Source organism: Lepisosteus platostomus, chromosome 13 (genome assembly GCF_059453375.1).
Source record: "Lepisosteus platostomus isolate fLepPlt1 chromosome 13, fLepPlt1.hap1, whole genome shotgun sequence".
Lineage (NCBI taxonomy): Eukaryota > Metazoa > Chordata > Actinopteri > Semionotiformes > Lepisosteidae > Lepisosteus > Lepisosteus platostomus.
Window position 1 is genome coordinate 3018118 of NC_142623.1, and position 24112 is coordinate 3042229.

At 45.7% G+C, this 24112-nt stretch overlaps 1 protein-coding gene across 1 annotated transcript in view; it reads right to left on the reverse strand.

Annotated features, from left to right (window-relative positions):
- Nucleotides 1-24112, reverse strand: part of nhsl3 (NHS like 3) — an 84118-nt gene that overhangs the window by 57856 nt on the left and 2150 nt on the right. The window contains exon 3 of the mRNA XM_088602577.1: nucleotides 2027-2282. Coding sequence (XP_088458703.1) covers nucleotides 2027-2258 — 232 coding nt within the window. The 5' untranslated portion in view covers nucleotides 2259-2282. The remainder of the gene's footprint in view (nucleotides 1-2026; nucleotides 2283-24112) is intronic.

A 24112-nucleotide genomic window follows, 5' to 3' on the forward strand; every position in this document is an offset into this window, starting at 1 on the left:
TCCCAGTTACTAAAGTAAACAAATTCTTAGGGCCTCTAATGTTTCTACACTTCAGGTGAGACATCTTGTTTGAGTAGAACAGGTTTTCAACGAGATACAAAGCTCTCCATTTATATAACTCCATTTACTGTGGTAAAGGTACAGAAACAGGTGTCATCATTCATGACAAACCAGTTTAATTAATAGTTCCCACACAGCTGTCAGCACTACACACAGTTCACAAGATGTCAGATGTTGATTGAGTTCTGTGTATACAGACTGTGAATGCTGTCTGCCACTTCAAAGAGAACCCTATTTAAAATGTACAAACATTTGTTAAAGGCCGGAGAAAGCCATGGAGATGATGCCTACTAATAGCCACAACAACAGGTTCTCATTACGGTACCAAAAATTAAAGCATTAAACAGCAAAACATCAGCAAGGAGGCAATATCAAAATCCAGACAATATTGCTTTCAGATCTTTGTCTACAAATCTCTGTAATACTATTGCATTCTTTTTGGTGAACATATTGGTTATTGGGAACACACCTCACTCTGTTCTTTTATGGCAGCTTTCTATACAGCCCTACAATTTAGCATGGTGTATCGTTATAAAATTAAGCTTCCTGAAGGCAGCAACTGGCTCTGGGTGCCAATCTAATCATTTCAAATTATTCCAATTTGCGTCTATCAGTGATGGGAGCTATCCATTAGTGTGAGCTGCAAGTGTACACCTTCATAGTGGAGGGCATTTTTAATTACATGATTAAATCACCATTAAAATGTTCTGTCTGACACATGCACTTGTTAAACCTGCCACCTCTTGTTATGTCATTCGCATTGAATTGATTGTTCTTTCCTGTCCTGCTTTGTTTTCTGTGCAGCTCTGGCATTAGCTTCGCTGGCCAAGTTGTCATTGTTAATCACAATCAGTTCTCTGCTGACCTACGTGGATAAATAAGGCATTATTATAATATTGAAAATAATGTCAAGAGACAGCAGCACATTCTCAGTTTGGAGGGAGTCCATGAAGGCCCAAGGTAGTTAAAGGCAGAGGTGACAGATCATCCCTCAATAAAACACTACCTAAAAGCAGATGGCCAGAAAAGCAATGCCAGTCACTTCGTCACCGTGTTCAAATGGGAAGACACCTAGAAATAGTTGGGAAGACCAGCTGTGGGCGGCTGCAACGTACAAATCCCAAATAAACTGATCATCTTAGCAGAGGTGATGAGGACGTGAAAACCCCGAAATAAATGGCTTAGTGATACCCAGATGATCACCAGGGACAGGTCTGTTTGTCACCAAACCTCAACAAAAATCCTAAAATTTCCCACTCCAAATAAATGGCAGGCTGTGCATGAATCTGGTGTGCTCTTCAAAAGCAGTCTGGTATTATCGGCATTTTACTTGATCGCTGTACTGAGGTGGGTTGCAACTCATCCCAAATCAGTGCATACAGTACGTCACAGATTCCAAGAGTCAACTTGCAAATGAAAACGTAAAAAATGATTACATAAATGAATGAAGTGCCAGACTTGGCCACACGTGGATTGCTGTAAACCAGGAGAGGAGGACAAGAGATCGGAACTGATGACTGCAGAGCAGACAATTGTAAAGCAGATGCCCTCCCTTAGAAACCAGTTGAAAAGCAGGGAAGATTTTGAATACGGCGCAGTGTGGCTACATTACCTGCTCTCACCACACAAACATGCCACAGCACTCCTCAGCACCAGGGCAAGGAGGGCTGTAGCTGCTCACAGGCAGCTCCGATCAGCACTGCCGGGCCCTGCGTCCCATTGATCTCCGTACGGAAGAGGCGCCCTGCTGGAGCACACTGCATTGCCTTCGCGGGAAAGGTCTTGTAAAAGCGGTGATTTGCTCTGCAAAAACGGCAGCAGGGCGCTGCACAGGAATGAGGTGCTTCCTAAACCCAGAGCAAGAGGTGGCCCAGGTGGGGCGGCACAGGTACGCACAGGACCCGGGGGTGGGGCAGGGAGGGACGAAGCGGTCCGAGACCGCAGCCCGGAGCTTCGCTGCGCCTACCTTTGGCTGTCGGGTCTCCGGGGGGGTGCTGCTTGCCCTTGGCGTCGCCTCCTTTTCCGCCTCGAACCTGCGCCCCACTGGGGCTCTTCTTCTTCTTCTTGCCCTTTAGCCAGCTGAAGGCCCGGCTCAGGGAGCCCCCGCGGTGCTTCTTGCTCTTGTGGGCCTTGCTCTCCCTGGCCAGGATGTCGCTGATGTCCTTCGGCACCAGGTCCCCGGAACTCCTCGCCGACATCCCGAGAACCCCCCCACACCCGCCCTGGAAGATGCGAGAGATGGGAAGGGGAAAAAAAAAAACAGGGAGCTTTACCCGAATGCAATCACTGCCCGAGTCAACAAATCCCAAGAGAAAATCAGGAGTCCGGGAGATTGGCTAACAGATTTCAGGGAGTGTTTGTTTTCCTACTCAGGTCACAAGCCAGGGGACCCCTTGTTTGTCGAGCAGGTCTATATTCTGTACACATGTATTTGATTGCGAAGAGGAGTCTCCCAGCAGTAACCAGAGAGCCAACCACAGACCGCTGGATACACCGTCTCTGCAAAACTATTTCAAAGAAACTAAATCAAATCCAGTTTGTTCATAAAACTTGTCAGAGGGGGGGGGGAAAAAAAGATTCCCCCAAAAAAACTAAATCCCACCTTTTTTAATTGGTTCAAAATCTCCTGCCTGCCGAATCTCCTAAATGATCATTTCCACCTCAGTAGTAAAACGCTGCTCTGCTGGGAACAGTAATCACTGCCAATTTCCTGTAACTCCAATGTGGGGTGTAGCAGTTCAGCCAGTGCACAGTCCCTTAAAGTGGAGTGGGTGAAATGAGCTCCAGATCGGTGCCCTCCCCTGGTCTGCTGCGTGTGAGGGCTAGCGCATACACCCACGCGAGAGAGACAGAATGGACGAGAGATCAGTTATCCGCACAAACTTTTTATCCCAACCCAAGCTTTCCAGTTAAAATCCATAGCAATGAGCTGGCACTTCTCTCCTCATTCTTGCACATGTAGTCATGTTACACTCTCTGCACAGCTCCCTTCTCATGACACTACAAAAACCATATTTTCCACTCCGCCCTCTGTCCTGCTCAGTCAAATCAGCTTTGCCGGCTGTGGTGCATTCCTAGCTCCTCTCTTCATCAGAAGCACATGTTAAAATGTTCTCGTTCTTTCAAAGTGCTTGTTACAAACGTTTTTTTTTTTTTTTAAGAACTAAGGAGTTAATTTTCCAGGGAACCGTCAGGGATATGAGATCAAGCAAGCTGCAGTGAGCTCTCTGGAGTGAAACAGGCAGCTATGGGCAGATCTCTGTCTTTTCCAGCTCCCAGCTGCAGGTAAGCACCGCTGTCTGAAATATGATCCCGAATGAACCAACCGACACCCACGCTCAAGAGTCTGTCCAGCCCCTTGTTGCTTCTGAACTAATAAACCTCTTCACTGCTCCAGACTTTCTGTGCCCTACAGTCTGGACCTGACCTCAGCCATTCCTCCAGAAAGCAGGGAAGACCACATGAATCGTTTAACCGTTTGGTTGCCAGTGGGTTTGTAAGGGGTGGGCGAGTTCCAACAAGGACAACCGAACGTCGGAAGCTCAGAGCAGGAATTCCCTCTGGTCTGTTCCTGCTGGACAAGGGGGAGGCAACCATACAATTTCGACAGAAATCAACTCTGACGAAGGAGAACCGGGAATTCGGAGCCAGAATCTTTCACTAAATGCTGAAAGCAACAGGAAACTGCATCCTGATGTGATTTTGCAGTAGGTAAAAGAGCCCGATCTCTATAAGGCAGACACACCTCTCTATGTCACTCTGGCAACAAAGCTTGCATTAGAGGATTATATAGAAACATCTCCCGAGCTATTAATTAGTACAGGCCAGTCATTTTCTAGCATCAGGGCTGCCAGATAGACTACTGTGCCCGGGTAGCACAGTACCACACCACACTAGTGCGTTTTTCCAACAATTCTTCTCTGCAGGCAAATTCACACACCTGGCACACGTTTCAGAGGTGTAACCACTGCAGCCGACAGCAGGTGCCCTGCCTTAGCAAAATGAAGCAATAACAGGTCTGGCGCTAGCGGTGGGTTCAAACATTATGGCAACTCCTCAGCCCTGCCCCCTCGTGCTCAACTCCCAAAGAAACTCTGTCCAATCACCATGACAAAGCATTCTGGACAGACTTCAGAGCAACTTGATCTGTGGGATTTCCTTTCCCATTTTATCCTTGTATTTTCAATGGGATCAGCACATCAGCAACACATTCTTCCCAAAACATGTGCAACGATCTAGTTATGGCTCCATCAGCGCAAAAGGAACAAGAAAGAGCTAATGTGACTTTTTAAACATGCAAAAGCATGAGGTTTCACATGGAGAGCTAAAAGTGACTGCCAGCCCCAGCCTCTTCTTACACATCAGTCTAACCTGCTGTGACAAAGCACTGGTATTTATGACCTCACCTTAACACATGTCTCCTGAGCAGATGAAGAACTTCGGGGACATGGCTATTTCTCCTCTGGCTACTACCTCATTCCCAGCACCTGGGATGGCACGACCTTAGTGAGAGGGTCAGTGCAGCACAGCAGCTTTGTGGCTGTTCCACTGCCCTTCCGTTCTACAAGGTACAAAGCATTCCAAGAACACAGGTTATATACCAAAGCCATTTGGAGAGGGTTTAGTTAGTAGTTAGGTATTTAGCAGCTAATTGATTGAAGGATCTCATCTTTTTTTGAGGGAAACCAGGGTATAAGCTTGGACAGTGTAGTTGTGCCATATTTCCACAACCCTTTACATATAGAGATTCTCCCTGCTCTTAGTTTTAAATAAACTTTCACATAGTTTCCATTTGAAATACTTTCCCCCCCAAACATTTTCCCACGAAATTCGTGCATGTCCAAGAATATGTTGGTGAAACATTCCTCCTAAATGCTGTGTCGGCTCAGTTAAGTACTCTACACCTTAAAATTGAATTAACAGATGAAAAAAGAAAACAGCAACCTCTGTAAAGTACACTCAGCTTTCACCCGGTTATGAAACTGGAAAGAATCGACACGCTGTCCTTTAAGTTAAACAGCCCCCATTCTTTCCAGTGTAAATTATAGCAATCAGGAGTAATAGCAACGAGTCCGCTGTAAAACATACCAATTTAGGTCATGTGACTTGACCACACTGTGCCTGTGTCAAGCTCAGTCTGGTCCAGATGTAAAAAACTGGAACCTCAGAAGCATTCTCTTCTGTTTATCAAACTATGGTCAGCACAATGCTCTAGGTAATCTTCAAAGGAGTGTACAGCTGAGGCTAAAGGAAGAGCAAACAAAGAGTATAATAATAATAATAATAATAATAATAATAATAATAATGTTATAACTAAACAGTCATTCTGGACAGAGGTTTTTCACAGATGCACATGGAAGCACAGCTGCATGTAAATCCACTTTGTCTTTAACTAGGCTCTGGCATGTTATGTGTCATTTATACTCTAGTTTAGCTGAGTGGATTGCACTCAAACCTTGACTCCAGCAGCTCTGCCAGCAAACGCGTTCCCACCCATTCGTTTCCTAACTTCTTCATCCCATGCAAACTCCACTCGGAACCTGGGGCTCCAGCGCTGCGAGGCTGCAGTGCAAACCACTGTGCCAGCAGACTACCCGCAAACTCCTTGGAGACTGTAATCGCACAGAATGGATTCTGATCCACACATCGGGCAGGGTGTGATCATTACTCAGACACAACACAGCCTTTGTAAAGGCCTTTACAGTTTCAATAGGAAGAGTTCTGCAAACCAATGAAGGTGGAGAGGTATATACCACACACTATGTGCATTACATGAGGTCTTACAAGGAGAGAACTCCTAAGGTTTTGGGAGCTTCGCAGATATCTGTATAAAGCTTGTACGTTCCTGCACTAGACTGTGCCCTTGAGGTCTGATGCCCTTTCCAACAGCCACCCTTTGCACAGCGGAGCAGGGGCAACAACGACCAATGGAAAGGTGGTGTCGAGCACTGCGCGCTACCTCCCAGAGCTCAGATTCCAGACAGCAGTGATTAATGCACTGTTGTGTCAAGAGGCTGCCTTGGGTAAATCAGAAACGGAGCTGGGAGTGGTAGCAAGGCATGTTTGGTTACTAGCAGTGCCTTGCAATCCGCCCATTCTTGTCCTGGGAACTCTGAATCCTTGCAAAACCAGGCTTGTGGCTGGAACAAGCTGTTCAAGCACAGAAACGGAGTTCGCAACACATTAGTCACAGCTCTGCTTATGACACAGTAAACTGCTAATCAGGTCTCAGATTTGTTTGCTTGACAAAAAAGACACAAAACAACCAGTCCAGACCATGCTTACAGATTGCAAACCTTGCAATCTTTAACCTTTGACCGTCTAAGAATAGCAGTCTGACAGACAACCAGGACTAATCGTCACAGCAGCATCAGCTACAGTGTCAACTCATCAGCGAAACAGCCAATACTGTAAGTGACGAGGAAGGTAACCATGCTCTCAAGAGAGGGCCAATTCTACATAATACATTAACATTGATTAGGATCCTTTATTACTATTTCACACTTCACACAAAACAGGCACAGACTTGCCAGCTTCCCCATTTTAAACTCATTTTAATTATTTATTTTTTTACCATCAGCGTTTAGCTTCTCAAATGAGGAAATATATTCTTTAACAGCGCTAGTCAACTGCTGATCTTGCATACAGGCCAAATGACTCATTTTTCCTTAATAGGTGTATTAATAAAAGGTTCCCTGTCAGCAGCTGTGCACTGACATCACGACTGTAAAGTTCATCCGGAATCCAGAGTTTGCAAACAGAAAACAACCACAGAGAAGGACACTAATTACTAGTTAGGTTACGCATATTTAATTAATCTAATCTGAAGTCACTGATTTAAGATGTGTTGATTTGATGCCAATCGCTCCTGATGGAGTGAAAGAATTGATCTGTGCACTGAAGGACAGACACCGCTGAGGTGGACGGGAGTGGACAGGTAGCAGAGCAGCCACGTCCGGTCACACTGCGGCCTGCTGTGCCTGCAGCCCCCGTTGCCTTGGCGATCTCCGGGCCTCCAAGGAAAGCAGCGCTGCGCACACATCTAACGTGGCGCGGAAAACGTCCCAACCCAGCCATTAACATTTCTTCTGGTCTTTCATCACGTCAAGCTCTTAATTACAGCCCTGGGGATGACTCGAGCAGGGAGCGCTGCCTACCCCCCCCAACACCACCCCCTGTCTCTGCAGCCCCCTGTCGCTCATACCTCCCTGTGCTCTTTCACTCCTGACAAGAGGGGAGCCGCCAGACAGGAAATCCTGCCAGACCGCGGGGATAAACCGCGGCCGTGATGCGATGAGTGATGCACGGAGGAGAGGAGCCAACTACAGCTGCTCTCGGCATCTTCCCCTCTCCGGCTTGTGGAGCCGAAGTTTCCTCGCGAACGGAACGTACACAGCAAGGTGCGCCTGCTTTTACTTGGGACCAGATGATTCATGCTCGACTGCTGAGCCTGGAGCTCATTAACCAAGCCATCTCCTTCGGGAGCCTTTTTGGTCATCAGAAGCAAACGCTATATTTATATGAAATCAAGGCATGTCAGTCTGTACACTGAGTAACGTTCTGTTGAACTTCCTTATGGCTTCCCCACAGCATCATGAAGATGTTGTGTTGAATGATGTCAACATTCTTTTTAAGCCTCGGCATTTCCATCTATGGTTTAAGCTTTTACTACTTGCTGATAATCCTCGTCACGTCATCTGCAAGGTGTTTGCCCAGATGAGAATTCTGTCACGCACATTAGTGAGCAGACGTTTGCTCGCTGTATCTCTTCAGGGGGAATTGTTTCAGAAGCAATAATGCTGCGCTTTAAAGAGCGATGCAAGTCACAGCTATGCACATGCCGAGACATCATTCTATACGATCTCAATCTGAACGCGGTGTTTGGACCCCTAATTATGTGATTATGCCCTTAGGACGGAAAAAATAAGCCTGTGAATTTTCACAAGTTATTAGCTCCCAGGATATGATGCATGGAGATCTGGGGCTTGACAGACAGTCCTGGCAAGAGAGGACAGTGAGGTCTTTCCCTTGCTTGGAGCCTATCCCTCCAGGTGCTGAACACCTCTCTGCAGGTCAGAGCTGAGGAAGAGGAACCAGCAGCAAAGTTGCCCCATTACCATATAGCTGAACTAAACAGCATGGTTGCAGAAATCAGAAACAACATTTTAGCTCCCCTGCACTGATGTACTGAAGATGACCATGTTGTTTTCATGGAAGCAAAGCTCACAATCTGGATTATTTGCATGGGATCATTTGTCTTGGCTCCAGAACCACACACCAAAGACAAACCCTGGTATTTTTCAGGAGTTAATTGCTAAAAGAGGGCTTAATTAAAGACAAAAAAAATTGTAAAGATCTGTTGACAAATTATAGGTAAAAACTGCAAGAGGGAATATTTGAATAAACAATTGCAAGGCAACCTGAACATTTGTTTTACATTTAATGAATTTACAGATGTGCCCAAGTGTAGTAAAACAACAGTCTTAAGCCTTAAAGCATATTAATAGTTATCCCAGTTCTGTGATTTAAAGTGAAACTGTAATTTGGTTTAAATACTTATAGATTCTTAAGGCTAAAAAGCTATCTGTTATCCAGAAAGCCTCCTGCCAACAAGTATTAGAAGCAAAATTAATTGCAAACAGAACAATTTTCAAATTCTTAAGTTTATGAACCACACTGATTTCTATTAAGACAAGCCCTTTTTTTCTAAAGCAACAACCTAGCTACTGACAACTTTGTTACTACTCTATTCTGGATTCCAGGAGCACTGCTGTATGGACAGGAGGAAAACATCTGGATCAAAGACAGCTGTGACTCTTCACTCAGAAACTTCCCAAAAGCTCATACGCAGGACAAAACAAAAGCACAATTCTTTCCAAACAGAAATCACTCTGAATGCTTCTATTAATATAATTCCACCACAGCTGCCAAAAACATTGCTTATAATAACTGTTTACCAGGGACAAGAAATGATGTCAAGAGGAAACGCCTACAACTAGTGTTTGATCATAAATACAGAACCTTATTCAAACATGAAGCAGAAAGTAACCACTATCAGCACATACATGCAGAACACAGAACAAGCAGAAAAGCAGGAGTGTGGAGAGAGAGAGAGAAGACAGGGAGGGATAAGGGACAGAAAGACTGCAAAGAGAGGGGTGTGTAAAAAAGCCCTGGCACGTCCCAACTCCAAGGACTGTTAAAATAACCATAATAAACTGGAAAACAATGTGAAACGCTGTGACAACTCATTTGAAAATGTTCCAGTGGGTTGAGCTGATCCAAAGACACATTTAGGCAAACAGACAGCTTTCATGGACAATGGCTAACAGCCCTTTCCTACCACAGCCCTGGACCACCCTACCTGGACAGGTACTAAACCCATCTCGCCCTTCACCTTTTATACAGATGTCCATTTCACAAAGGTGCTGAGCTAAAGAGGTGACCATAGATCAGAATAATTAACCAAAACCCCATCAGATATTTTACAAACAAATCTAAAAACATTTTACTTTCTGCAATACGGATGTGTTGTTTGAAGGTACAGTTGAAAGGTACCAAGAAATGAGCAAGTAAGACGATGATCAAGTGCTGCTGTTCCAGAATGCCTTACACTGTCTGGTTCCACTTATTGAGCACCTGTGACTAGTTAAGGGATCTTGCAGCTTCAACTCTGTGGTCTGTTCTTGTTAAACTGCACCCTTTTAGCCCAAACAAGTACTTAGGTCTGTCAGTTGTTTCCGTGTTCCTTCTCCATAAGTTACTGAGTTACTGAGTAACAAGAGTATATATTACTCAGAAGAATAACAAAAACGTATGGTTTTCATACAAAGGAGGTTTTTTGAATGGATTTGTTTACTACAAGCTGCCTCAATTGAAGAATGAAAGCATGTACCATCTTCTTTTGCCCAATTTAGTCATGGTTTAGGGTTGCCTTCAAAAACCATGTGTTTGCCAGGCCGGAGGCCTGCGTCTGTGCAGCGCTCCCGCAGGAGAAGGCTCTCGTGGTCAAGGCACACACTGAAGTGCAGATGGAGCACTGTGGGTAATGGCTTCAAGCCTGTCGTTTCACTGATCAGCTGTGACAGGGATTCCCCAAGTGGTGCTGTAAAGGATCAAGCCAGCCAGGGCTCTCTCAATGGCATAGTGCTGCACGGGTAACCGGGCACAGACGGGCATCCGACGCCATCAGCAAGGGACGAGCCTCTCCTCCAATCAGCGCTGGAGTACGGTGCCAAAAGAGGCTCGAAGGCGGGCGGGCCAGGGGAGCCTGCCTGGGCTTCCTCTTTCTCCCCGTGTGCGGCCACAGGGTTTGCAGCCGACATCCGAGTCGCGAAGAAACCACTGCCAATCCCAACAAAACAAAAGTAAAGGGAGATCCTGGAGATGATTTTTGATAGAAGGATTCTGGGCGGAATGACTTTATTGCTGTTTGAGGCTCCAGGACTCCAGTCTCCTTGATGTAGAGTGGCTGTTATTAATGTGACAGGAGGCCAAGCTCTGTGTGAAGTTTCTGGCATGTTGGATTGCTTTCTTGAGAAAAATGTTTTTTTGCCCTCAATGCTAAATAAGGCAGTTTTTAAAAATCCACACGGCTCCCGGATTCCTGAAAATCCTTCAGCATCTTAAACCACTGCAACATTTCCCTTGGCACCACAGGATGCCCTCATTTTCTTCAGTCAGTGAGAAAACTGGATTTTCCTTTAATGGTTGTGCTTAAAAATCACTGGGCATTGGAAAAGCTTCCCACGGTTTTTCTGGGCACCCAGCCTGCACTTCGTATTAAGACGTGATCAAGCCATAAACTATGTCAAGTGCATCTCTTCAAGCCCAAGGAATAAAAATATTTGGGTGCAGAGAAGATAAACACTTCACTTGCTATAATCCTTTCAGGTTTTACGATACCTGGGTTTCCAAAGGAGCCTGGACTTAATTACTTTAAAAGAATAACAGCTTTAATCTGGAGCTGAGCAACCAGATCTATTTTTCTTGCAAGTTTTTTTAACATGAGTATAGTTTATGAGAGCAGGGTTAATTTTTTTCCGAGAAAAAAATATCATCTCATCTGTTCTGCACAGAGCGACAATTTTTTAAGTCGCCAATTCTTTTAGAACCCGAGCTGGAACCGCCAATTGCCTCTTGGTATTTTGGCTCATGGGAACAGCTTCCTTACCCACAAGGCAGGGGTGAGGAAGGGCAGACGGGCTCCTGTCAGAGCCTGTCATTTCTGGAGACGGCGTGTGCTCTGCAGAGACTCTTGGGAGGTGGTGGAGGGCTGTGTCCCAGGTTTTCATCAACTGCACGCCACCGCACCTACAATCTCGGTCACAGTCACAGCTGGCTTGGGACCGAACCCAGACTCGAACCCGAGACAAGCCAGATTACAGAGCTCCGTGCATGTACTGGTTGAGCCACCCAGCACATTAGGTCTTTTACAATTGCCTAATTATATTAAATTATCCTAAGGGTTATCTAAATTCAGCGACTGCAGTAAAACGGAATGAAAGACAGATGTTTGGCATTCCAAGGCAACACGACTTGATTCGGGCTGCAGCTCGGCCTCATGGTCACAGTCCTGGCCCTTTCCGACAACATGCAGCCAGACGTTAAGACATCGGCTTTTTAACTGTGCAAGAATGAAAGTGCTTAGATCCGGACCTCGGTGCTCACAATCACCCCCCGAATGACATTCGCTTGTCGATTCAGTCAAGCGTCTTACTAGAATCCAGGAAGATGAAGTGGCATTTATTTTGTTGTTGTTGATAGTGAGCAACTGAAGTTCAAATACTACACTCAAACTGATGACTGAAGTTCAGTCAGAGTTTTGCCACATTAGAAATATCTTGCATACCCCTTTTATTGGGGGTGGGGTGCTTACTCGTTCCAAAGACTTCCATTAGAAAAAGATCTCTCCTGACAGAGGCCAAAGCACGCCCACGCACATCTGACCCATTTCGCTCACATCCAGGAACCCGTTCCCCATTGCAGAGTTTGCAACAAAGAGCAACTCCTCCACACAACCTGGAGCCATGCAGAGAAAATGCTGTGCTCGCTCTTGGCATGTTTGCCAAGACTGAGGGACAATGCAGCTCAGGACTGCTGTTGTGCAGTAACCCGACCTTCCTCGTCTCCTGCGCGGGGCACGACTCAATCTCTCAGGTGACTTCTTTTGGCAGGCGAACTGCATGAGGCAGCAGTAAGGAGCAGTGGTTAGTGTTTTGGACTTGTAACTCGAAGGTCACGGGTTCAATTCCCAGGTGGGGATCTAATATCGTACCCTTGAGTAGGGATCCACGTTCAGAGGGTCCCTACTCAAGCAGCATAAATCAGTACAAATTTGACTTGCTTTGGATACAGAAAAAGTCGGCCAAATTAATAACTTGCAGCCCATGTGTTCCGTGTGCAGATTCCTGTGCTGTTAAGGCCTTTTATAAACACAGATAAGCAAAGCCCTTTTAAGAATTTTTGCAATACTCTCCCTCGCACTTTCTGTTCAGATCAGAACACAATTCAGACCGGCCTGCTCTTCGGCTGGCCCCGTTTCAAACAAACCCATGGGGACTTGACCAGGGCTGGCTAGGTTTATGCATTACAGTTGTGCAGTTTCTCTCACTTTAACATCAGCGTATTAAAATGCTTGGCTTTGTCCTGTTGAAGCACGCCAATAACACAATGTATACCTCACGTTCTTAAGCTTGACAAATTCCAGATTGCAGGAAAACAGCACACAGCTCCAGAAGCTATTTTGTTTCAGGGTGTACCCCAGCACACTCTCAGATACACCGTGTGTCCAGGACAGAGTTTAACACTACTGGGCAGCATGGCCATCGTCCGTCGCTCATCTCTTTCAATCAGGTGGCAGACTGGTACAGGGCGGTACCGCCATTCATCTGCCTTCAGCCATTACAAGCAACAGTCCTCCCACAAAAAAATACATTAGTGCTCTAATAACATACAGCATATTAAGGCAGCTGTGAGGTCTCAAAATTAAATGGTTTGGGCTCCACCTTATGAAATGTATAGTTTAAGTTGATATAATTTACCGTTAGTCTTTATTTGACCTTTACTATGCTGCTGGCATCACGTTAACACCCTGTGAAACATGTATAGAGCACTGCCTGAGCCTCAATAATGCAGCAACATGCACAACACTCTTGGGCTCCATCAGGGGCGATACACGTACATAACGCTGGCCTCATTCTTTCAGCCAGTGACCGGATCTTCTGCAGCAGTGTTGCTCTGCTGGGCTCCTGAACTGGGCTCCGAGCTGCACTGATACAGAACCCAACTGACTGTAACAGGCTGTTGGGTCAAAGGCTTTTGTTCTTAACCACCTACAGAACGGCACAGAGCTCATGACAGGCCCTGTTGACCAGCTGCCTAACGTACAGTTTTACATAAGGCTGCCACTGACAGGTTGTTTTCAATTTTTACTTTGTTCCGACAATTCACATACAATGGCGGCAGAATACTAACACCACTGTCTGAGCTTCAGTTTCAGATTTCAGATTTCTAACAGGATGAATGGAGAGGGTAGGAGTATCAAATCATACTACAGCATAAGGAACAACATGGTAATTTGGGGATGTTTCTGAATCATGTCTGGTTAGTTTTAGGACCTAACCTAAACAGCAAGTCATAGAAAAAGCATGAAGGAAAAACTGAGGCAGAACAAAGAGAGGACGATGATGTTCACAAAAGATCAGCAGAGCAGTGCTGCGTAAAAGAAAACATTTAGTAATATTGCTGTACACACATGCAATAACATGCAATACAATACACACATGCTCTAATTTATAGGACCTCTTGCTACACAATTCAAAATCCCAATTAAGAGACTACAATTCTAAGTATACGATTGCCGATACCATGTTTCTTCCAATCAGACTGGATGAAAAGAGCTCGAGGTCTCCAGGGGAGCTGCTGCTCAGTTTTATAGATATTAGGAGAAAACTTTAAAGATCTGAAATGCTGGGATTTTGTCTAGAACTCGAAAATGTCACTCCCCCTCACAGCTGAGATTCTGCTGCTTAATTCAAAACAAGCGGTCAGTTGTTTAAGTGCTTACAGAGGTTTGCAGTGAAACCTCTACTTACCAGCCTACGTTTGTTGATGTAGACAACATTTTTTTTAGAAAGAAGAAATATACAGCTCATTAACAAAGTTCTACAGCTCTAGCCTTAAATGATGACTTTCTACGTTTTTAAGAAAAGGTAAACTGATATCAGAAAAGCAGTTATAGAATCATGAGTGTTTTGACAAACTGGAGTGACACCAGGACACTGGCGGTTTTCTTACTGTATCAGAGTGAGAAGGAGACTACTCTCTACATTTTGGAAAAAAGTTCCTTTGCAACAGCTCCACTATGCAGGAGTCCATGTCCTAGTTAGGTGTGATCAATTTATGCTTTTCATATATGTGGAAAATCGTACTGACAGCCCCAACTTTTCTAGTTGTCTGGTGTAGAAAAGTCCATATCTGATTTTTTTTTGTTTAAAGCCTCTTCCTATGTAAGAAAGTGTAGAATGACTGCGACCTCTGAATATAGCTAAAAGATCATTACGTACTAAAAAACTTAGTGAGAAGCTTAATCAGTCGGCAATCTCAAGATTGAAAGACCCGTTGCTTTCCGACAACACAAAACGGACTACAGAGAGCCACTTCAAACACGTGTGAAGTGAAGGAGAGGCAAGTTCCCTCTGTTCTGCAGTGTCACACACGCACTCCAGGCACTGCTCTTTTGTTTCACCCCAACGGTGGTATAAACCTCCCCACCCTCAGAACTGTCCACAGCTGCCACCAGAGCTCGGAGAAACAGTAATAATGTTTAACCTCACTACTTTAGGAAAGAGCCGATGTTCCCAGCACATGCTTGACTGGGGCTGCTCCTTCCACAGCCGGAAGCCGGGAGCAGTTGTGCTCTTTCACCATCAACACACTTTAGAGCTCACTTGTGCCCATTTACCACCCGAACAAGCCTACGGCACTTTGAAAAGTGACAACCGGTAATTCTACACCGCCTCTCTCCACAGTCATAGTTTATACAGAACAGTGAAGGAGACTCCCACTCGCACTGTTTACTTTCTAGCAGAATGAAAAAACCTAGCCCCACCCTGCAATCTTTAGTCCTTAAACTGGTGGACACGAAAGCTACTGTGACTAGAACACACTACATAATAATAGTGCTGCACAAAGCATAGCAGCTCCTTGTGCATTCCCAGATCTGCTCTGCAAAAAAGAATTAATCTCAAGTTAATGACTCTCGTGCCCTCATTCATGGACTGGAGGAAGCCAGCTCTGCTTTCTTTGAGCTGGGAGGTGGTGGGGGAAAATAGACCCCAAGCAAAGGTGTATAATTGGAGAGCAAATATCAAAAGTGCTCATTACTATAATGTGTAGTCATTTGGAAAAATAAAATTAAGAACAGGCAATACTTTCACCTATTAAAAAAATATGCCCACTCAGATGTAAAAACAAAATCCAGCCTTTGGCTGAAATCAAAAGAAACAGAAAAAATGCCCCTTTTATAGCCATGTTCTCATAAAGCCTGCAGTGATTCCAAGCCCCTTGGAAAGTGATTTGTGTTCGCAAAGCTACATTTTAATCCAGGTTCCTATTGTTAGACCAGTGATTAGGCACCAGAGAATTGAACTTGTTTTCATTCCCTTGACTAGTAAGAGCAAGTGGCACTGTGATGACAATTGTTATTGTGCAGGGACACACTCACATGTGAGATCACAAGCAGGAACAGCTCACAATGAGCATTAATTGCACTGAAGCAAGAAACAGATGTCTCGTTTTTCCAAAACAGGGATAATTCCATGTTTTTTTTTAACCTAAATTTATATGGAAGCTTCATTCTTTCAAACCTTAGAAACAATAAACGGGGCAACTCGTGTGGCTCAGCTGGTGATCTCGGGCTCGAGCCTGGGTTGTGTCAGGAGGGCTCACTCTGCAACACAGAGACCTGTGGTCTCCAGGGCACCATCAGAAAGGGACGCGTCACTCCTTCTGCATGGGCCTGTGTCAAAGCACAAGGGGCACAGAGTTTGGCAGGCCAGGAAGCCTGCCTTCACGTCCTCCTTCTCCTGTGGGCTTCTGCGTGTTGAGAAACGCACACAATTGGATATTTTATCTGTCGGCAATTCTAAATTTGTAAAAGTTGACAAGGAAAAGGACTAATTTCCCATTAATTCCCCGTGAAGATGAGTGGCGTTAGCGTGTGTGTGCTAGGCTGTGTACAAGGCCTGTAACTTTTATTAAAAGGGACAGAGGCCTTGACAGTAAAAGGCCGACCATAAGTCATCACAAGCAAAAAACTATCCCCCATGTCTACAACAGGTGGAGTGGGGCTTCATGGGGCATTTGTGCTGGCTGACCCTCTAAACGACCTTTTGCGCAGAAGGGTAATAGGACATGTAATGTGTTCACCGATACCCTCTGTAGAAGCAGACCAGCACCTGCAAAATGACAGCTTGTAACCCTCCCGAACCCTTCTCCTGTCAAGCAGAAAACTGCACTGCGACCCATCCCAGATTCCGACTCTTCCAGCAACAAACTGGCAGCTTATCCTTCGCCTGGCATGCCTGTCCTCCCAGCTCAGAGTGCGCAGAAACCTTTTCTCCCAAAAGCACCTGGGTGCAGACTGTGGTCTGTTCACAAACACCTCCACATGTGCTTGGACAAAAACAGAGCTTTGAAAAATGGCTCTGATTTCACTTTCTTTTCAGCCCTGCAGCTGAATGCAAATCTTAACCTACTCAAGGTCTTCTACATAAATACTAAATATGCATCAGTTATTTGCACTCATTTGCTGTGAGTGTTGCTGTGCAGCAGATAGTAGCAATGCAGTAGCATTCCTACAGGCAGATCATTCTGATAAAGGAAACCTCACTCAGGAGAATTAACTTGATCCTCCTTGTGACTACAGAAGAATGCGACCATATGGATTTCAAGAATCGCGATGGTAATCTTTCCAGCATGAACTCTTTACTAAAATTACAGCTCTGCTCTTAAACTCTTAGTCAGACCTGGACCCCCTTCCCCACACCTGGAGGATGACTCCATTTTTCTGTTGCCAAACAAAATCAATAAAAAAGGAATTACCATTATAATACTTTTATTGCTACCCTGAGTGATATCTTAATACAAACACCAGAGGCTGTCAGACCTCTGACACGGATCTTAAGGAGAGAGCATTTGCACATTTATAGAGCCAAAAAAACTGATAGTATGTGCAGATATTGGCTTGTCCTCAGCAGTGTCATATAACATCAATTGCAAAGAGTTCAGCTGTAGTTGATAAGAAAAAAAAGTGTTTGGTGGTGCCAGTTTCTTGAGTCCCATGAAACCCCCACCTACACAAACAGGATCCAAAGGTCTCTCAAAGCAGGAAAACCCAGTGTTACTCAGCACTCAGGGATCTGGGCTGCGTAGTTTATCCAAATCCAAATGTTCAAGGCAGTGCAAAGCTGCCACAGCAATTAAAGATACAAACACTGAATTGAATTACTGAGTGTAATATCCCCTACCACAAACTGAGCATATTTACATTATTTTTAAATAATTAGACACTGGAACTTGTTCACCATTTTCTTCCACAGCTGGAGGAAGCCTGCTGTCTGCGGATTATAGTTTTAATTGGCCATAGACGAACACGCACACTGCAGCCCTGCCAGGTCACCCGAGGTAACGCAAACTTTCCGCTCGGCTCCTGAGCGCCGTACACGCCAAAGACAATTAACCAAACCCTTGTTCAGTCAGATTCCCACTAGTGCTCCGTACACCCGCAGCACAAGGAAGGCCACACCAGGAAGTGCACAGGAAAAGACTCTGCTTTGCATAGATAAATGTTCAGGCTTGTGTCTACCACACTATACCAGAGGCTCTTAAATATGGGCAGATTAAATATTTTCTGATGAGCTAAACAAAAAATAGAACGTTTCCATTTGTCAGATAAGTGAAAAGTGGCTGCAAGCCATTTCTATTGACTCAGTTATATGGTTATTTACTTTATCTCACTGCAAAGAACAGTTATTTGCGAACTCCCATGTGATGCTGCCATGCAGAGGTTCAACAGAGCAGAGCCTGACGGTACAGCTGGGCAGAGACAGGGGAGAAGTCTGTCAGGAGAGAACGACAGCTGTGGGGCCAAGGCAGCCACAGACCCCAGTTTCAACAAGGAAGGAAGGAAGAGACGTGACGCACATGATGTCTGTAGCTTCATCTTCTTAGTTGCAACTCATGCAAATTGTTGATAAATGTCACTGTGAGACTATATATAGCCTGTAAACAACAGGCTGGCAGATTTGGTTGTGCTCATTTTTCTCACCAAAACAAATAACTCGTTAAGTAATCACAGCTTAATTAGAGTGGGTCTTTACGCGGCACCCTCGCGCAGCTTTCGATACTTGAAGAACGACGCAGCTCCACTTCACCAGAACCAAGCGTCTCAGACGTCAAGGTTACGGCCACTATGTACTGACAATTCAGTTTTAAAAAATGAAACGGACAGTCTCGGGCTTTTTGAAGTGGGAAGCAGGGATACGGTGAAGTGGCGTTTGGAGAGGATACCAGCGAGCCACTGACGTGCTGACAGTGTCTGCGAGGCCAGGGAGACAAATTAATAAAGGTCCTTCGCATGACTTAAAGCCAGTTTTGGTGTAAAGCGCTTGAGCGATTTTACATTAATGTTTTGCCAAGGGCTCGGGCTCTTCCCGGAGGCAGCTAATTCATCAGTGGAGGAAAAACAATAGGGGAAAAAATAATAAAGCTCAGGAAGAGAGACTAAACTCTCTCACACACAAAAAGCACATTGACTGCCACGCATTCCTGAACCGGCGAGCAGAAACGTCTGGGACCACGTGCCCCGACATGGCCTCTCTCGGCCTACACGAGTGAGGATTATTCTCTCTCTTTCTGGTGAAGTTGCTTATCTTGTGTGGTGCAATTACAGGATTTTTTTTATTTTTAAAGCGCTAACAACGCAGCGGCTAAGACTACGCTAGAAAACGTGGGAAAAACAATCAACCTAAAAACACTAAAGACGTCAACCCATCCTGTTATAAGGAAGACTATTTTTGATCCCAGGGGTGTAATATTTTAAGTTCACGAATAAGAAAAAACAGATGGGAAGCTAAAACCCATGTCTAGCAGACTATGTCCTTGACTACAAGCTGGGTGAGGTTTAATAATAAAACTGCTTCCAAAGAAGAGCAACGCGATTTAAAGGCTGACCGTGGAGATCATATTGCATTGGCCTGCTTGCAGGAAGCTGGCCTGAAAAGCTGAATTGGAAGTCAAGTTGGACTGCAGAACTTTCCATAATGTATTTTGGACTCTGGAGTCCACACTGAGGACAGGATGTGTTCACTTCCCACAGTGGATGATTTCCTCACTGAACTTATGATCCCAGCAGCATGAGCAGATTCAATGGTGTCAAAGTAGAGCCGGACATTTATCCAAGTGCCGGGGAATTTAAAGAAAGGAAATCCGCAGTTTTTCAATGTAGACCTGAAGCAAGAAGCAATTAACGTAACACCATGCTCTCTGTTGGTGAACCGCAACAGCCCTGGCAAAAGCTAATTATTTGTAGTGCTCTTTTCTGTTTTGGAGAGTTAGGCTGGCAGTGGAGTCTCTAGCACCTGCACAGAGCCCAGGAAGCCTTTGTACATTATGGAAGGGTTGAACAGGAGGCCTTGAGCTGGGTGAAAACAGGACACACTTCTGTTTCCTTTAAAGCACATTCGCCAGAGAGGAAAATTATAAAAGCTGTTTAATCCAACCTGGGGCAGAGAGGGCACACAGCGGGCCAATGGGCACTGTGCCCTCTGTCATTTCAACCCAGTGACCCTCGCTTGGGAGAAGCTGTCTCCACAGCCGGAGAGCTGGGAGGGTTATTCCAGTGCCCAGTGCCTCAGAACTCTGCCGCCAAGCAGCCAGAGAAATGGGAACTACAGCAGCAGTGAAAACCAGGAAAGATCTTCTCCTGTGGTCAGTACCGGTGACAAAACCGCTAAGCATCATCACTGTGACATTCACCTTCCTGCTCCTCCCACACACCAAATTCCAGGACATCCGAAGAGCCTCCCGTGCTGGATGATCCCACACAAAGAATGTGCTGAACAAACTGCACAGCTTGACTCTTATCAAAAGGGGACATCTCCACATCTCTGAAGACAGGCACCTGAAAAAATTGGCATGACCAACAATCTTTCCTTTTCTTTTTCTAGCACTTAAAAAATGACCTGTAATAAAGCAGGTATTTATCAATTTGCTAAAAATTGTGCTCCTGAACATTCATCTAGTCTGGAGGAGTCCAGTCCTGTTCCTGGAGGTTCAGTGTATCTGTATCAGTTTTAACAACTTTTCCCAGCTCCCCAGGCTCTGCTCTGGAAAACTATGGAAAGACTATTCTCTCTATCCTGCATTCCAACATGCAATAAGTTTCCTTGCTTCCCAGCTTTGACCCAGTCAGCTGTGATGCTGGTAATAAAAGCCAGGTTTAGGGAGCTGCCAGCAGCTCTGGCCAGTGGTAAACTCTCACTGGAACTCATTTAATACTAATGTGATTCAGCACAGTCATATCTGAAGAGAAGTTCACGAAAGGAATTCATCCTGCGGATAATGGCTTAATAAGATCAAATGAGGCTTCGGCGCAAAAAGTCTGCAGATTCACTACCCTGTGACGGAACACCGCACTGCCAAACAAAGAACATAAAAAAAAAGTTTTGGTCTGAACCGTACTTCATTAAAATAATTAAGAGTTCTAGTCCTGATTTCCTCGTGATGCTGCCACTGAAACCACAGCTGGCTCAAACGCAAGCCCCGTCTGTGGCCGACAAATGCAGCTATTAACTGTCTTTTCTGGGACAGAATTTTAAAGTAAAGCCCTGTGTTATGGTTGCTGCAGTTCTGTCAGTGTCTATGAGAGATATTAGTGAACTCCAAACAGACCTGCACTACAATCATTGATCTTTAAAATATTGTGTAAAACTGGGGGTTCCAGATTCCTGCTGACACTGCACATCTTCTTAGTTGGCAAATGATTTAGAGGACAAAAAAAAAAAGATTCACCTTCTTATGGAATTAAAAGAACTTAATACATAATTTTTCAATTATGTATGTAAGTTCACAGATGGATTTGAAACCAGAGGTCCCCACTGTCCTCATGAACTGGAGTTGCCCCTCTGAAAACTGGTATACGACACGCGTCAGGGACAGTGTAGAACAGTTCCAGTCCTGGTCCAGGGGATCTCCACAGATTCTTGTACCACCTGAGCACTATAGTGAGTTTAATTTGAACATACTATCAGTCCTATTAACTATTAGTTAAAACCTGCTGGAAGTGGACTTTTAACTATTGGGCTTCACAAGTAGCTTAAGATCTATCTTGGAGCAAAATAAACCTTGTTGATAACGAAAGAGCTCAGCTGCACTGATACTAGCCGGCGTACTCTCACTCCTGGGCTGCGATTCAGAACCACTGGTGCAGAGCAATGGTTTGGGCTTTGGATGGACGGTCGTGGGTTCAGGTCCCTGCTGGAGACGCTGCTGTTGTGCTCCTGACTTTGCTCCCTTTTGCTCCCATCCACCCAGCTGGAAACCAGTTCCAGTTTTGTTTGTCCCAACATATGGACTAGCATCCCATCCCAGGACCTCTCGTGTACTCGTGCTCCGCTCAGTGGGCCAGAAACTGGATTACACACCGACCTCACCAGCCTCCAAGCTCCAGTAGGCATCGTTTATTTTCCTTCTGGGAAACGACTGAGGTTATTTTTGAAGATTACCAGGCGGCACACTGGAAAAAACACGGTCTATCTGAGTATTACACTCATGCAGAGGGTTCCAAAGGATTACCAGTGTGAAACAACCTGCTGAGATATTTAGCATTTACAGAATTTCGAAGCAATAGGGTACTGAGCTGAACTTATCAGGAGCAGCTGTTTCCACAGCCCTCTACTGAGAGTCCAGCACATTGACAACTTCAACATGATCTCCTCCATGCTGCCTGTTTTCCCTGCTTTAACAAAGACGTGGCATATGTGGGACACCAGGCCCCATTCCCCATCTCCAAGCCCACTTGTCCTGTGGCCTGGGGACTTCAGTGTGCCAGGAAGAGACCTGAGAGGTGCTATCTTACACGGCCTTGAGAAATCAAAGAAACCACTGAAAAACCCCATCTGACTGAAGAAATACCACCCAAACAGAGCCCCCGTCTGTTCTTTAACCAAACAGATAAATTACTCCCTGCAGAGTCCTGATACTCTCCCTGAAAGCCGGGTCCAAAAACCGCTGGATTCAGAGCAAACACACTCCATCTATTCACACCCTCCTTACGGCACACTGGTGCTTCCTTCTCCCTGCTGACCTCCCCCTCACACGGCCCTTGCCTGCACGTGTGCGTTAAGGCTGGTCTACGTTGCATTCTGTTATTTATGGGCAATAGGTACAGACTTGCCCTGGAACCAGTCGGCTCCAAAAAAAAAAAAAAACAAGATTGTTTTTAAACCCGCCAACGTGGCTACAGCAGACCGAGGCTTCCCTGACTCGATCTAAAAAAAACCCGGTGTCTCTGTGCAAGGTAGTAGGTTCACAAGCCTAACGGGCACATCAAAGGCTGTGGAGGAATGCTGCTCTCAGTCAGCCCAGCTGGAGTGCTGTGCAACAGCTGGCCCGTCTGATTAATCTCCATGGAGATCTCGACGTGCTCATCTTCAGAGCTCCTCACTCCTGCTCGCCAGGGGCTCCCTGCCTCTCCGCCGAGGGTCAGCCTGCATCAGGGGCAGCAGGGTCCGTGTTGACTCCCTGCCCCCAGCCCGGAATCTTGACCCCTGACCCCTGACTCCCGAATGACAGGAAGCCCTACAGGACCCCAAGCCCAGACAAGCCTCTCGCTCCCCTGAGGTGGGACCAGTGTGGAACGAAGGGGAAAACGTCGTGGAAGAACAATGCCAACGTCCTCGCAGGGGAAACCCGCATCACTAGACTTCTCCTCCCACACAGAGATTAAACGTGCCTCGAGACCAAGGTGGGAGCCTCTTCCTGACAGATTTCTGTTAAAAGCTATGGTGATGGTGGTGGGCCTTTTATTTTAAGAAAAATCCATGCTACCTAAAAAATATTTTTACATCTTGATCAGGAAGGTTCACTATTACAGCTGTGTTGACATTTAACCTCATCAAGCTCTCTGTAACCAACCCTGAGAAATCTTCACCAGCCATTAATTTTCATCTTTTGGCGATGCTCATCAAGGCTCATCAAGCACAAGGACAGGGCAGAGGCTGAGCAAACAGCTTCTAGTTTTGAAATTCTCACCCCTCCCACCCCCTCAACTAACCTGTTACAAATTGCAACTTGTCATACCCACTGGTAATTAAAAAAAACCTCAGTATCTGTATTCTGAAAGTAAATAACAGTATGGCAGCCCACTGCCTGCTTGCAGAAAGCAACGTTTTTGAAGGGAAATCAAACTCCAGCTTCCCCTTCAGCCAGCTCCCCAGTAGAAGGCAAGTGCTCTGTGCTCTGTGCTCTGTGCTCTGTGCTCTGTGCTCTGTGCTCTGTGCTCTGTGCTCTGTGCTCTGTGCTCTGTGCTCTGTGCTCTGTGCTCTGTGCTCTGTGCTCTGTGCTCTGTGCTCTGTGCTCTGTGCTCTGTGCTCTGTGCTCTGTGCTCTGTGCTCTGTGCTCTGTGCTCTGTGCTCTGTGCTCTGTGCTCTGTGCTCTGTGCGCCTATGGCAGCTCACTTTGTGTAAGTCACAGCAAGACAAGCCCAAGAGAAAATCTCCCAGTGCCACACCTCTGCATACTAAGACTGATAGCCAGAAACATCAGGTGGCAATAAGACTCTTTCCCTCTCTGCTCCTCTCAGAGCCCCTGCAGAACAGCAACAAGGAAAGGGTTTTGTACAGGGCTGGACAAACCCACAACCCCCACAGCCCTCCAGCACTGACCCTGAGACCACAGGCCCACTGACAAGTTAATCAGTACCTCTCCTAGGTAGATAAAGGCCAAAGGCTGGAGGGCAATGGCCGAGAAACAGCCCAGTGTTCTGTCA